The following is a 16,548-nucleotide window of genomic DNA, read 5'->3' on the forward strand; positions in this document are numbered from 1 at the left end:
CACACACAATAAAAAGGTATCTGAATACTGAAATTCTAATTCACGTTTGCCCTTCTTGCACAGATAAGTGAATAGGAATGGGGTTCCAAAGGATTCTGCCATACCTTCAATTCTACAAAGCCAAAGAGTTTAGTACATGATGGGGCTGGATGAATTAAAGGGTTTCAAGGCTATTCTTTCCTGGGAAGCAGCGGGTCTTTTTTTTATTATACTTCCAGGGAATAAAAGGATAGCAAAATAAGTTAGAAGCAAGATGTGTACTTGGGGCTTCAAACTGCGGCCCGGGGGCCAGATGTGGCCCTTTGCTTATCTTTATCTGGTCCTTTGGGGCACTATTTTCTGTTACCAACAATGGGGGAACAATTCTTCCCAATGATACCAACATTAGGGCACAATTCCTTCCAATGACATCTAATATGGGGCATGATGCCTCCCAATGACACCTATGATGGGGCACAATTTATCCCAATGACACCAAAGATGGTGCACCATTACTCCCACTGAAAAACTATGGGGCATTATGTTTTTCCTACCAACGTCGGGACCATTTCTACTCCCAATAGCCACAGTCTGGCCCCCTAAAGTTTGAAGGACAGTAAACTGGCCCTTTGGTATAGAAGATTCTCCACACTTTCTAATCATACACCAGTGGTTCTCAACCTCAGTCCTCAAGTACCCACAACAGGGCATGTTTTGAGAACTTCCCTTAGATAAAATAGCTCTAAATCAGTATCACGTCATTGATGTTGTTTTGAAGCAGCTGTGCAAAGTAAAAGAAAACCTGAAAATATGGCCCGTTGGGGGTACTTGAGGACGGTGCCATACAGTGTCTATCCTGCAGGCCCTCTATTCTTTCTCAGAGCTGCTGATAAAACAACATTTGCAAAAACAAACATTCCAACTGTGTGGTTTCTCAAGCTATACGGATCTGCTTGCTAGTCATCTTAAACGGTCTTATTTTAGTGTCTGTTCAAAAAATGGTTTGAGGGTTGCGATAGATCGCGACTCCCAACCTCAGTCCTTGAGTATCTCCAACAGGTCATACATACCAAGCCACCGACACGGACTTAAAAGCACCTTAGCAAGGGGAAGGAAATCCTGAAAACATGACATTTTGGGGGTACTTTGAGGTTGGGAGCCACTGCGCTAGAGCAAAAAATAAAAAGCATATACAATTATGGAAACTGAGTTTAAGTTGGCCATATAAAGCCTGTGTCTATATAGGCACATAGTACTCAGCCACCCCAAACACTGATAAATCAACTTTGTATTCCTGTATACATCTAGAACACACCCTTTTTTGCTCCCTCTCCTTTGCCATATGTTCTGATGTTGGCTTTTGTCTCACCTCTGAAATACTTAAAGTTATTGGAAATTAAACATTGATAAATTAGTCAACTGCAAAAATATAGAAGTTTCCCACCTGAACCCAGCAAGAAGCTTACCGCTGCTCTGTACTTCATGGTTAGTCAGGGACTCCAATGCCAAGGAAAAAAAAAAAAAAAAAAAAGCTCTGAAGCGCTGCAGCCAGCAGCCCAGTTCCCAGGTAAAACGTTCACTTCGTCAAATCCTGTAATACTGCATCAGTACAACCAGAAGTTACAATTCAGACTTAAATAAGGAGAAAAACATTCTTCAGTCATCCAGCTTTCTGTATCCACAAAAAAATAAACAGTTTTACTGCATTTCTACAGAAGCACAATCCAAAGCAAAACTGCCGTCCTGCCTGATGGTTATGTGAAAAGAGCACATACAAGAAGCATTATACAGGCTTTTTTTTCCCCCCAATTCCCAGAGGGGAAAAAAATTAGAGCTAAAATGTGCTTCCAGACCAAGTTCAGGCGTCACTGGCGGAGAAAGACAGGAATGAAAAGGAGGAATTAAAAAAAAAAAAAAAAAGGGCTGGGAATCCTGGGCTGCAGCCCAAACCTAATAAACACAACACACAAGGCAGGGAATGAGAGCTTGTGATTGGTGGCCTCTCACTCCACCAGTTCCAGCGTGCTGCTGCACATTTCTCTTTGCTGTAAACTACTTCAGAGTACACAGCACATCCCAGAAAAAACATGTAGGTGAAGAAGTCAGGTGTAAAGAGAAACAAAGGAAAACTTCTGTACACAAAACATTCCTTGTGCAAATGCCAAATTCCCCTCATCTAAATGAGTACTCTAAATGGTTGGGCAAAAATCTAACTGAAAAAAAAAAATAGAATTGTTTCAAATATTTACATCGGAATATTCTGAAAGAATGCAAAAAGTTAAAGTTTAAATTGCCCAACTGCCAAAGCTTCGCACATTCCAAGGGGGCTGGCAATAAGGTGTACAGAGGCATTTAAAGTGGTTGTAAACCCTTACAAACCACTTTGACCTACAGGTAAGCCTAGATTAAGGTCCAAGAAATATCTCCTAAACCTACACGTTTAGGAGATATTTACTAAAAGATAGTGACAGCTGTCTACGGCGCATGCGCCATAGACAGCGGCACGCAGGAGCACTATCGCCGTTACTGGTGGCTCCCGTGCGCATGCGCGGGAGTGACGTCATCGCTGCTCCGGTGCTGTGAATGGCCAGAGCAGCGATACCCAGAAGAAGATGGATACTCCGGACTACAGGGGACAGCGGTGACATTGCTGGCTCCTGTGTCAGGTAAGTGACACATAATTCTCATTTTCAGTGTGGCCAGCTGAAGCCCACTGGTATCTTGTTCTGGGATACGGTGTTGCTGGCTACACAGCATGCCCCTCCTCATCTCACGCATGCGCATAAACAAAGTGCAGCGCTACAAGCAGCGGTGCCTTGACTCCTGGGATTGATGGCAATCATAGCCCAGGAGCCAATTGCCGGGCGGACATGAAGTACCACCACGACATGACGAGGTCTTGACTAAAGCGGGGGGGATTACAACCCATAAAAAAAAATGGTATTTACACTGCTCGAAAAGAAAAAAAAAAAAAGGCAATGAGAATACAGGAAGTGATCAGGAACTCATGGGTGTGGAGATTATAAAATGTGTAGAACTCCGCTTTAAAGTGGTTGTAAACCCTTACAAACCACTTTGACCTACAGGTAAGCCTAGATTAAGGCTAAACCTATACGGTTTAGGAGATATTTGCCCGAAGACAGGAACCGCTGTCAGCGGCGCGCAGGCGCACTGAGCACGGCATCGTCGATTAAGAAAATGCCGCGCGTGTCGGCTCCCGTGCGCATGCGCGGGAGTGACGTCATCGTGGCTTCCCCGAATGACAGCGGCAGAGCTGCGAGACCCCACTGAGAAGATAGATGTGCCGGACTACAGGGGACAGCGGTGACTTCGCTGGCTTCTGTGTCAGGTAAGTGACACATAATGGACTACTATGCGATGCATAGTAGTCCATTATGCTTTGCCTTTGCAGGGAATGAAAGGGGAAGTAAACCCATCAGGGTTTACTTCTTTTAATAACGGCTACAAGCTTTAGGGGGGGAATTCAGTAAAGCTGATGCATCACTTTTTCCTAAAAATTGTTTGTTACGCCTAACAAACATCTGCAACAGTTTTTGTTCTGACAGCAACTTGTGCGTGCGTTGTAATTTGCTCCACACTTCTACACTGTGGAGCAACACCTGTGCCAAATTCAAAATAAAGTACCCACAGTTTATATCTTACAAAAGTGGAGCTCATGCACACTGGTTTCTTGTAAACGCCGTTTATCCTGACAGGAGAAAAATCTGCATTTTAGGCCCTATTCACACTTGTGTGACTTGTCATGAGACATGCGGGACTCCAAAGTCGCACCTCATGTTTCCCAATAAGAACCATTCACGTCTGTGTATCTTAAAAGTCACAGCGACTTTAAAGTAGCTCCTACACTACTTTGGTCTGACTTTCATGCGACTTGAGGGCCATAGAATTCAAAGTAAACCCTCAAAAGTCACAAAAGTCGCACAAACACGATATACAGGTGACTTGTGTGCAACTTTATAGCATATGGTTAAAGCCAAAGTCGCATTACAGCTGCACTAGTCCAAAGTCTCACTGTAAGGTTGCAATGGAAATGGCACAATTTTGAAGTCACACAAGTGTCAATGGGGCCTTAAACCCACCTGAGCTGCATTTTTTTCAAAGCAGTTTAGGCGAGTTTAGCAGTGTTTGGATCAAGGATTTTAAAAAGCTTTGTAGCAGACTCCTACCTTTTGTTATTCTAAAGAAATCCATGTGGTAAGTATCTAATGGGAGTGGTTTCATAATTCTCAATCAGCTGCTCGCCTACAGGGCTCCAATGAGGAAAGCTGCTGGGCCCGCATCCCTTTAGATGTGATTTCCTACTGGAAGCAGCTCACCAAAAATGACATCTTTGTTGTAGGGGATGCCTAATATCTGACTTGTATCTTAGGCTGGGTTCACACTGCTGCGGGGGGAGATCCGGATGTGATTCGCACAGCAAATCACATCCGATCTCCGTAGCACTGCGAGTTCAGCCATACAGATAGTATGGCTGAACTCGCAGCTGTCCCGCAGCAAACTCGCACAGGACCCTTTTTTGGGTCCGCAACGGAATCGGATCGCATGGGGGTTCACACCATGCGATCCGATTCCTGTGCGAGTCGGCAGATCGCACTGCGATATGCCGACGGATCTGGGGGTGTCATTAACATAACATTGACACCCCCAGCCGTCCGCATAGGGCAGTGTGAACTGCCGGCGGGAGGTATGCGATGCGGGAAAACGCCGCGGATTCGCGGCGTTCCCGCATCGCAATAGTGTGAACCTAGCCTTACTGCAAACTTCTGGGAAACTCAGTGAAACAATCACACAAGAAAGAAATGATGTTTCTGGAGGGAGTTCTGTACACATTCTGTGTGACAAACACTTCCAGGTAGCCATATTGCATTTATAAAAAAATTAGAGCCACAGATTGAAAAGGAAAGGTAATTTTTATTAACATTCAATTGCAATATAACTTGTGTCACAATTTTATATGCTATAAAAACATTGTTTTGTCCCCCCCCCCACCAAAGTCATTGGTCATAAAGCTATGGCTGATCAATGCAATTTTTTTATATTCAATCACCAACAATATACAGGGATTATGGGTACAGTGTCACACAACCACGCAAACTGTCTGTTAAAAACCACACAATGCCATATCGCCAAAAAAATACCTGGTCAGGAAAGGTGCTCAGGTGGTTAAAGTGTATTTTTTCTCCAAAAAATTGTGTGGCATAAAAACATGTAAAACCCACAATTTTGTTCTGATTGGTAGATTAAGTAATTTTCTAGCAAAAAAATAATGATTTATAAATGTAAGAGGAATGTCAGAATTGGCCAAGACTAGAACTAGTTAAATATATTTTGTGCCCAGAGTTTCATTCATTTCCCACCCTGCTTAAAGTATCCATCAAAATAGTATTCTATTGCCTATATTAATCTCAGAAGCATTAAAGTGTCCCACAGCACACATATTTATGAAAATAATTGCATTTCCATGTTCTAAGACTGCTAAATACTAGAGCTGCACGATTCTGGCCAAAATGAGAATCACGATGATCTTGCTTAGAATAAAAGATCAAAATTCTCTCATGATTCTCGTAACGTAAAATCTTTCACATTATACAAAAAAAAAAAATTGACCTTAGAGACTTTTTTTAATTTATTAAAGTAATTTTTTCAAAATAAATTGCATTTGAATGACTGTTGTGCAAATACAGTGTGACATAAATATTGCAATAACTACCATTTTATTCTCTAGGGTCTCTACTAAAAAAATACATATAATACTTGAGGGGTTCTAAGTAATTTTCAAGCAAACAAAAATGATTTTAAGCACTTTAGCCCCGGACCATTTTGCTGGCCAAAGACCAGACCACTTTTTGCGATTCGGCACTGTGTCGCTTTAACTGACAATTGCGTGGTCATGTGACGTGGCTCCCAAACAAAATTGACGTTTTTTTTTTCCACAAATAGACCTTTCTTTTGGTGGTACTTGATCACCCCTGCGGTTTTTATTTTTTGCGCTATAAACAAAAATAGAGCGACAATTTTGAAAAAAAAAATAATTTTTTACTTTTTGTTATAATAAATATCCCTCAAAAATATATAAAAAACATTTTTTCCCCCTCAGTATAGGCTGATACGTATTCAACATATTTTTGGTAAAAAAAATACATAAAAAAAATAAAAAAATCGCATTAAGAGATTATTGATTGGTTTGCGCAAAAGTTATAGCGTTTACAAAATAGGGGATAGTTTTGTGGCATTTTTATTTTTATTTTTTTACTAGTAATGGCGGCGATCAGCAATTTTTATTGTGACTGACATTATGGCAGACACATCGGACATTTTTGGGACCATCGTCATTTATACTGCAATCACTGCTATACAAATGCAGTGATTCCTGTGTAAATTACACTGGCAGTGAAGGGGTTAACCAGTGGGTGGCAGTGTAGGGGTTAAGTGTTCCTAGGGGTGTGTTACTAACTGTTGGGGGCTGGGCTTTCTTTTAGTGAACACTGATCTCTGCTCCAATCACATGGAGCAGAGATCAGCGTCACTTGTTGCTAGGCAGAATGGGGAGATGCTGCTGCAAACAGTTCAGCAGCCCCGTGAGACGATCGCAGGTATGCCCACGGCGATCGAGTCTGCGGGACCCGCGAAAGGACTCACGGGGGTCTCGACCAGCAGGTGAGCGTGCTGCTGCCGGCACGCTCGCGATGGCAGAGCGGCATTTAAGATTGGACGTACCTGTACGCCAATATGCCTGCCCGTGCCATTCTGCCGACGTACATTGGGGTGCGCTGGTCAGGAAGTGGTTAACTTGAAAACCAACAAAATGTCAGAAAAAGGTTTAGGCCTCTTTCACATGGACTGTCCGTTCAGGTCCGCCGGTCAGGTTTTTTTAGGCGGACCTGAACGGATGCTCCATAGACTTCTACGGAGTGTCAGATGTCAGTGGTGACATGTCCGCTGACATCCGACCCGCTCCGATCCGAAAAATGACACGGAGGAAAACCCTACTTTTCCACCAGTCTGCAGATCGGAGGACGACAGACTCTACGGTCCGTCCTCATCCGATCCCCCATAGGGGAGAGCGGTGCTCTGACAGGTCCGTCCCTGCACACCCTGTCATCGATCAACAGAGCGATCCCCCGCTGAGCAGAGTGGGCCCCGTACACGGACACGTCCGTGTGAAGGAGCCCATGTTTAGGTGGTTAACCTTTCCTCATTTACACACCAAGTCTATTTCTTTGACAAATTGTTACAATGTTTATTCTTAAGTTCCACTGCTAAGGAATGCTGTGATTCTTGGGAGACTGCCTGTTTATTTCTTCCTTTCTTTTGAGGCTGTGGAGAGAATTCTTTGCATAGAAAGAATCGTGAAACACTTGTCAAGATCGCAACGGGGAAAAAAAAAATTGCGATAACGATTCTTGACTATTAATCGCGCAGCTCTACTAAATACCTTTTTCATCAACAGTTAGAGCAGTCTTGTGACTTCTATCAGTGTCTGGTTAAAGCTTGTCGGAGGAGTTTTAAGTCACCTCTGACTGTCCCATGGGGCTGCAGGAACTCCGACACTGTCTGCACAGTGCTGAATGCCTCTGATGATCACATGAACTCTCCCAAGGATAGTGGAAGGAGAGGATTAGAGAAGACCGGATCAAAATAGCCTTTTTACACAATGTGAAGGATTAACCCCTTATGTTTCACAGAGTACAACAAGCCTGCTTTACTGCATATACAGACCAATTTTACTGTTGTGGGGTTAGTAACCCTTTAATATATTAGTAACTGTATCTAAAAAAAACAGAACAAAATAAAGAAATGTCACCTTTCTAAAGAAAAGTTACCTTTCTACTTCTACTAACCCTAAGACTTCATGCACACATAACCTATTATGACTGCCCGCCACGGGATAACACAAAAGGCACCGAATTCGTAAAGCAATTTTGCATTCGATGGTCAAAAACGCCCCAATCATGAATGCAAATCTTTCACATGCAGGAGGAGGACGTTGAACCTCCTTGAATCACAGCAGTTCCCAAATGCCTACGTGTACATGGACACATAGGGTTTTATAGAGTTGCGTTTTGGAGGAAAAAAAAAAAAAAAAACGGCAAAAGCTCCTAAACTCAAGCTCAGGAGCTGTAGTGTACATGAAGCCTTATACACAATAAGTTAAAATTCATTGCCAGCCCAAAGCTGGTTGGTGTTGAAACTGGACAGCAAAAGAACAGATTAGGTCTTTCTAAATCAGAAGCTTCACTGAATGATTAATATCTCAAAACCAAGACAAAATTTACATGCAAAATGCATAACAGGTGGTGAACAACTTCTACACAAGACAGAAATGTTAAATTTATAGATTGCTTTAACATATGTGATGGAAGAACATACCCTTGCACTACCTGATACGAACAGCTCTAGCTGTTTCCAATACATCATTGATATTAGCGAATATCTCCAGCACAGTATAAAAACCCATGCCTGAAAAAAGTAAGCTTTGCATAACTACTCTGTTATAATTTAGGGTTTAATAAAGTTGCACTATGGTCAAAAAAATATTTCCTACTTAATGTAATAAACATAACATTTAGTGCTCATGCACACGGACGTTTTAAAAAACTGGCTGCAAAGCTAGCTCCGATGCCTGGAAAAATTGTTGTTAAAAACGTGATTTTTACCGCGTTTTGCATTGGCGTTTTTGCGCGTTTTTTAGCGTTAGCGTTAAGTAGCGTTTTTAAGAAACACATCTCTTGGCTATAGCACTCAGAAAACAAAGAAAATATGTTGCGCGTTTATGCGCGTTTTTGCGCGTTTTCCCGCGATTCGCGTTTTTACAGCTCTAGCTCCACGCCACGGAACGCACTGGTCCTGGTTTTTTTTTACAGCTTAAAAACGCCTATGCCATTTGCAGCTCAAAAACGCCTAGGTGGGCATGAAGCCATAGACTAACATGGACAGCCGTTTTTAAGCTGCAAAAAAAGCTCAAAAAAGTGGCTGTAAAAACGTCCGTGTGCATGAGGCCTTAGATTGCGGTGCTCGTTCAGCCCCTATAGATTGTGATATGTAATAAAGGGATACTTAATGGAGTTGTAAACCCTCAAGTTTTTCACATACTGTACAGCAGCTGCTCTCCCAGACTACCCCCCCCCCCCCCCCTTTTCTTACCTGAGCCGATCGTTCCACCGACGGGGACGAGCACAGCAGCTCCAGCCGCTGTCTCGCCATCCTCATTGGATAGATTGATAGCAGAAGCCATTGTCCATCAAATCCAGTGACAAGGGGGGCGGGGGTCGAGTGCTGCTGTGTCAATGGACAAAGCAGGAGCACGCCTGCATGAGTGTCCCCATGGAAAAAGTCTCTCTGTGGGGGCAGTTGAAGAGAAGCCAGGAGAGACGCCAGGGGACCACAGAAAAGGAGGATCGGGGCTGCTCTGGGCACTTGCCTTGCACAGAGCATGCAAGCATAACTTTTTTTTTTTAAACAAACATGCTTTACAATTTTTAAGCAGATTTCAATAAAAAAAAAAAATACGCCCTGGACCCTCTGTATTTTACCAGGTAGGCATTTGTTTCACATGCCCACTGTATGGCCCCAAAGGTAACTTATATTTATATTGTACTAAATGGCAACCATGACCAAGTACTAATCAAGGATAACAGCCCTAGAACTATAGCCCCCAACCACCTCTTATTTGGAGGGAATGTCCTGATTTTGGAACCAATGCCTCCATCACTCTATCCAATTCAGTTTTTTTTTTTTCGGTCTGATTTATAGACCTTTTTAAAAAAAAAAAAATTATTGCGTTATTAAATCCACAACAGTAAAATCAGTCTGTATATGCAGTAATGCATGATCGTTATACTTTCGTGGAACCTAAGGGGTTTATCCTCCCCTTCTTCCACAGTCCCCAATCCATCTGATAGTACAGAGCCCTGGAGGCACTCTGCACATGCTCAGTTTGGCATGTATTCCTAGTGTTTTTTTCCCCTCTTTCCTTGTAATGGTGCATGTGATCAGCACAGGGCCAATCAGCACTGTCCAGAGTCAGGGATCATGCAGGCTCATAGGACAGTCAGATGAAAAATGAAAACTCCTACAAGCTTTAACCAGTGCTCGGCCAGACACTGATAAAAAAATAAAAAAAAGTCACAAGACTGCTATATACTGATGATAAAAGGTATATAGCAGTTTATAGTTATTAAAATATTTGCATTTCCATGTTCTGTGTACTGTGGAAGACCAGATATAGTGATAGCAGGGGGTCCTGGGTTGAATACTTTAACAAGCAAAAGTATTATTGGTTTATTTTACAATCCAGGTGTTAGAAACTTGTAACTAAAACTGGCCATTCGAAAGATCGTTCGAAGTTGAACGATAGAGCATATCGAAATGTTAGTGGGCTAATTTGGAATTAAAATGCAAAGTTCTATGTTAAAAAACAAAAACAAAACAAAAAAACAAACAGTCATATCTGATTTTGAGCCTGAATTATCGATTTAATAAACAGTAGTGGAATCAATCGAAAACGGTTTGAAAAAGTCTACAGCACATGCTGAAATTTAACTCAAGATCGTGTAAATCGATTGCCGAAAAATACACAGTTTAGGTTGTTTATCAATATGTTGATAATTAGGTAACATATCGATACAATGATGGCCTAAGGCCTTATCGCATACATATTTGATAGATCGTTAGAAATCCAACCTTTTTTTTCCCAAAGATTTTCTAACCATGAATGGCTAGCATTATGCTTGAAAATACTTTTAAAATTTACCCTGATGCCAGTGACACCAAATGCCAATTAATTGAAGAGGAATGGCCCTACTAACCCCTACATCACCAACACGTCTTCTAGTGATGCTGGGGGGTCAGTGGGAGGAACCAGTGAGCAATGTGGGGGGGGGGGGGGGGGGCATGGATGACATACGCTGCCAGAAACGTTTAATTTGAAGGAAACTTCACTCAGATTTCTCTTCAATGTAGCGTCATCGAGGGACGTGGGTGGTGTCTTCTTTCAAGGCACATTTTGAAAAGTAGGTTGTCAAGTTGGGTCACTGACAAAAAGTCAGTAACGGCTATTCACATACTTCTACCCTCACAGGTTAACGCTAAAGCAGCCATAGACAGGCTGTCACAAAACGGACTTTATCATAAGTGAATCTACAGCTTTTATTCATGATCAATGACAAAGCACAGCAGCTTAGTTACACATTTAGGAATGAAAGGATGGGGAAATATGACAAAGTAATCTGCATCATTCTTAATGCATTTACTTGCTTGCTTGAATTTCAAGTGTCGGTTATAAAAAAAAAAAAAAAAAGATAATATAAATATATATTTATTTATATTAGTTTGAGATACTTTACCATACAGTGTCTAACATTTACATAACCTGTCATAACCAAGATGGATATCTCCTGCCTATTATTCTAAGACAGACATAAGTAACGTTGGTAATTTTTTTTTTACCCCATTATGCATACACATCTTTTTATAATTTTACAATATTAGTTTTTGCCCTCCCAGAGTCATAAAATACTGAACTAGTAAAAACTCCCTGTAAAATAATGCAGGATGGTGGTGGTAATGACACCATGCCCTTCTAATGTTGAGGTCAGTTACTCATGAATATTAATGCAGGCTGGCAGTATGAAATCTGTGGTAGAAGCCGCTCACAAGCAGTTGTTCTTTCTCACTCTCCATGCCTGGCTCTGCAGAGAGCCTCCACTTCCTTTTATGGGGAAAATATGTTTGCACTGGAAAAACTGAGTGCAGACGGGTCTGTGGCTTCAAGACAGAGCAGAGTGGAAAGATCCGCTTCCAGCCTGGAACACTGTATGATCAGAGTGCAGCTCAGCAAAAGAAAATCCACCCACCAAAAAAGAAAAGGCAAACAAACTCCCAAATTATCTTTAACATAGTAAACACTCATGTCAAGGGATTGGTCATACCAACAGTGCTGCTATTCATATTGCAGTGTTTTATTCAGTGTAGCAAAAGTTTTTTTCCTCAAACATTACATGAAAAAATCTGGGCTGAAATCGTGCCCAAGTCAGACCAAAGTAGTGCAGGAACCTTTTCTAAGGTCGGCGCGACATATGTAGCATCAGTTAAGATGGCTCTCATAGGGAAATATTGAATTTGACGTCATGCAACTTGTCATCTCAGTCTCCGCCTAGGTTCACATTGATGTGATTTGTCAAAATCGTCAGCTATTGCCGGAAATGGCACCGCCCAAATCGGTGGGACACCGCACCGAGTTCCCAAAAGTAGTTTCTGTACTACTTTTGGCCACTTCAGGGTGAGATTTGTATAGACATCTGTGCAGGAACCCAGGGGTGCTACACATAAAAGGTTTTCTGCCTTAATACAGAGAATGCATTAAGATAAAATACCCTTTTATCCTTTTACCTTTAAGCAAAAATTTGAATTCTCAGTATTAAATCAGAAGTGTATAGTCTTATCTAAGGAAAGCTTATTTAAGTTTAAGTTTATTTCACTTACCTTTCACCTTGAAAGGATAACTGTAGGCTCTGGGTCTTAAGCCCCTTTGCACACACAGGCTGAATGTCAGGAGACATAAGCCGGAACAAAAGTGAAAAAAAAAAAACGAAAAAAAAAACCCAACCAACCACATGCGGCAACATTCGGCCTGTTTGGCTGGCTTCTATCGGACGAGCATGCTGGAAAACCAGCGGTCGACCGGCTCCCGATCAGCACTCTCAGCTATGACCAGATTGTTCTGGCAGAGGGGCCGTCCCCCTGCCAGTACAACAGCTCAGCAAGGGAGAACGCTGTACTAACGTTGAATCGGCTGGTTTGAATGATAAAAAAAATCTGTGCACCAGGCTTTAGTGCTTTAAAAAGTGATTGTAAACCCTTTTGTTTTAAAAAAAATAAAAATACACGTTATACTTACCTGCAGCCCGATCCTCCACTTCTGCAGTCCCCCCACCTGCACTCCTGGCTTCTCCGCTTATGCAAGTGCCCCCATAGAAAGGCGCTTTTCTGTGACACAGGTTTTTTTTTTTTACCTTTAGGCTTTAAAATTACCTGGAATCCGACTATTGCTGCTCTGCCAACTCCTTACCCTCATGTGGAAAACATATGGAGTCTCCCGGTTGTACATTAAAGCATCACATAACAGAGGCCAAGCAGCTGAGGAATGTAAACGGTTACAGTGGTTTTTGTATGGTGGTGATTACAGAGCTGGAAAACCATATGTTATCAGCAAGAGTTAAGACAGATGACATAGGCAAACCTCACTTCTGACTCTTAGCTCAGAGACTAATTAAAGGGGATAAATAAAATTTTACACACAAGCCTGCAGAATTAAAATAATTTTAGCCCATATATTGAGAATTTAGCATAAACCAATTGTGACCATTTTTAGGTTCCTGCTGCCACTTCCGCTCTAATTGTTTGGGCGAAAACAGTTGAACTTCAATACCCCTGCCTGTAACCTCCTGGTACAAGTCACATGTCCAAGGAGGCTGCAGACCCGTCCGAAAGTGCATCGCATCTCACATATGTGCAGTGCAAAGTCGGCTGTGAAATAGCAGGAAGTCACAGCCAACTTCCCACAAGCAAGATAGTGGCACCAAAAATCCAAAGACCTGCAAAAAACAGGCCTGTGTGATGACAGTGCTAGACAACTTTTAAGTGTCTGCTTAATAAAGATCATCAGCTACAGTATTTGTAGCTGCCACATTTTTTTTTTTTTTTTAATGGTCTGTAGTTCCTCTTTAAATGATCCGTTGACATTATAGGGAGGGCCACTTAAGGCTCGGTTCACACAGGGTCAACACGACTTTCAACACGACTTTTGGAGGCAACTTGGACGCGACTTACAACACTACTTTAAGTCGCCCCAGGCCAGACTACTTGCCATGGCCAGTCAGAGAATGAGCTCTCAGGGGGGAACTCCTTTTGAGAGCTGATAATTCTCTGAGAGTCGCCTCCATATAGACTGAGATCCGACTTGGAGGGGACCTCCATTGAAATCATTGGGTACCAGTCACCTACAAGTCGGATTGAAGTAGTACAGGAACCTTTTCTGAAGTCGGAGCGACTTCAGTAGTGTGCATTAAGATGGGTCTCATCCACTTACATTGATTTCTACATGTTGTGCGACCTGAGGTGACTTGGTCATATCTGAGTTGCCCCTGTGTGAACCGGCACTTAGGGATTTGGTAACTGGTTGCGGGACAAAATGAACTATGGGGTTTCACCACTCCCCAAACGTAAACAAGTCCTTACTGTCCTGAGCCCCCTATAAGGCTGCTTTCACAGTGATGCACTGTAGTTTACCAGCACTGTGGGTGCAGAGCAGAGCACCTGCGGCTTTCCTGCAGGTTAGCTGCTTTCAGAAAGCAAATTGAACCCGCAGGGTATAATAGTCTATGGCTCAGTGCAGCTAAGCGACACGAAAGCTTCAGGTGCACCGCGGTGTACCTGCAGATCAGTGGAAAAACAAACAGTCTAATAACCCTTTTGTCTAAGGCCGCGTACACACGGGCGGACTGTTCGCCCAACTTTGTCCGCTGAACAGTGTTTGGGCGGACAGTCCGCTCGTGTGTGGGCTTTCAGCGGACAGTTTCAGCGGACAGTTTGACGGACAAGGTTTTTCGGAAATTCCGTAAAACTGTCCGCTGAAACCTTGTTTCAGCGAACAGTCCGCTCGTATGTAGGCTTGTTCGTCAAACAAAGTTGTGCGCATGCTCAGAAAGGATTTTCACGCCGAAAGCTATAATGCAGTGTATAGGACGTCGTATTTTTCGTCCCGTCGTACGTGCCGTTCACGTCATCGCGCACGGTTTCAGCAAACTGTTCGTCCGTCGTGTGTGGCCATGTCCGTCCATGCTAAGTTTGAGCGGACTGTTTGCCGAAACTGTTGGACGGACAAAGTTGGGCGAACAGTCCGCGCGTGTGTACGCGGCCTTAGTGTTAATATGCCCTTAGCAGAAGTGCAGTGTATGTGATATTTATCACACTGAACTTTTCCTCTTACAGCTTCTACTGGCATTGCTCTCCAGACTGCTAGAAAGGCCCTAAGCAAAATGCACTTGGTATCATTCTGCCTAAGGCTGGATTCACACCTATGCATTTTTAGTGCTTTTTGCAGATTTGCACTACAGTCCATTGAACATGGTTTCCTATGGAACACATTCTGTAGTGCAAATCTGCAAAATGCACAAAAAATGCATAAGTGTGAATCCAGCCTAAGACAGAAGTCGGCTCTACAGAGGAAGCAGAAGCTTATGTGGCTCCTGCTCCTTCTGCATCCGCCTGCTTCCTTCACTGCCAGCTTCATGCACTCTGATGCTCTAGGATGGTGGGTTGGCAACCAGTTGATCGCAATCTGGGCTTGCCACCCACCATCCCAGAGCATGGGCTTCCATGGTTTGAGGGGGAGGGCCACATCAGATGGTAGAACTGTGAATTTAATAGGTTATTGCACCTTTACAAAAAGGGGTGTCTAGAAATGAAAACAAGCTCTGCAGCTTTGACCAAAATTAACCTCCTCGCGCCCGCCCTATAGCCGAATTACGGCCGTAGAGCAGGCGCGTTCGTTTGGGCGGTCGTCCCTGGACGGCCTGATGTTTACTTCCGCAATGCGCGCCGCCGCGGGCGCGCATCGCGGAAGTTCTGTGTTCGCCGTGTCCCCCGGGGACAGGCAAACACAGATCGCTGTAAACGGCCAATCACAGCGGCCGTTTACAGCGTGATCGGCGTGTCCAATGGGAGATGATCTCATATGTAAACATATGAGATCATCTCGCAGCGCCGCTCTCCTTCCTCGCACAGACAGTGCGAGAGGGGAGAGATGAACGGCTGCAGCGGCAGCCGTTCTGATTCTGGAAAAAAAAATAATTAAAAAAATGAAATAAAAAGTGCCATCCGCCCCCAGCAGTGCCATCCGCCCCCAGCAGTGCTATCTGCCCCAGTGCCATCCACCCCAGTGCTACCTGCCCCCAGTGCCATCCACCCCAGTGCTACCTGCCCCCAGTGCCATCCACCCCAGTGCTACCTGCCCCTAGTGCCATCCACCCCAGTGCTACCTGCCCCTAGTGCCATCCACCCCAGTGCTACCTGCCCCTAGTGCCATCCACCCCAGTGCTACCTGCCCCTAGTGCCATCCACCCCAGTGCTACCTGCCCCCAGTGCCATCCACCCCAGTGCTACCTGCCCCCAGTGCCATCCACCCCAGTGCCACCTGCCGTCAGTGCCACCTGCCCCCAGTGCCACCTGCCCCCAGTGCCACCTGCCGTCAGTGCCACCTGCCGTCAGTGCCACCTGCCGTCAGTGCCACGTGTCATCAGTGCCACATAGTGCCATCTGTCATCAGTGCCACGTATCAGTGCCATTTGTCATCAGTGCCACCTGTCAGTGTCACGTGCCATCTGTTGTCAGTGTCACGTGTCATCAATGCCACTTATCAGTGCCATCTGTCATCAGTGTCACGCGTCATCGGTGGCATGTATTAGTGCCATCTGTCATCGGTGGCACATATTAGTGCCACGTATTAGTGCCATCTGTCATCGGTGCCACGTTTCAGTGCCACGTGTC

General features: G+C 43.8%; 1 protein-coding gene across 5 annotated transcripts in view; it reads right to left on the bottom strand.

The window, feature by feature from the left end:
* Positions 1-16,548, bottom strand: part of MYO1C (myosin IC) — a 352,367-nt gene that overhangs the window by 231,176 nt on the left and 104,643 nt on the right. Inside the window, exon 1 of one of the 5 annotated variants that reach the window (XM_077480548.1) lies at positions 1,446-1,865. The exons of 3 other annotated variants lie outside the window; for them this stretch is intronic. In XM_077480548.1, the coding sequence (XP_077336674.1) occupies positions 1,446-1,463 (18 nt within the window). In that variant the 5' untranslated portion in view covers positions 1,464-1,865. Of the gene's footprint in view, positions 1-1,423; positions 1,866-16,548 lie in introns of those variants that run through there. One more of the 5 variants, XM_077480550.1, reaches the window with a different exon arrangement.

This window comes from Lithobates pipiens, unplaced genomic scaffold (genome assembly GCF_037356315.1).
Source record: "Lithobates pipiens isolate NorthernLeopardFrog02 unplaced genomic scaffold, aLitPip1_a1.2 Scaffold_16, whole genome shotgun sequence".
Lineage (NCBI taxonomy): Eukaryota > Metazoa > Chordata > Amphibia > Anura > Ranidae > Lithobates > Lithobates pipiens.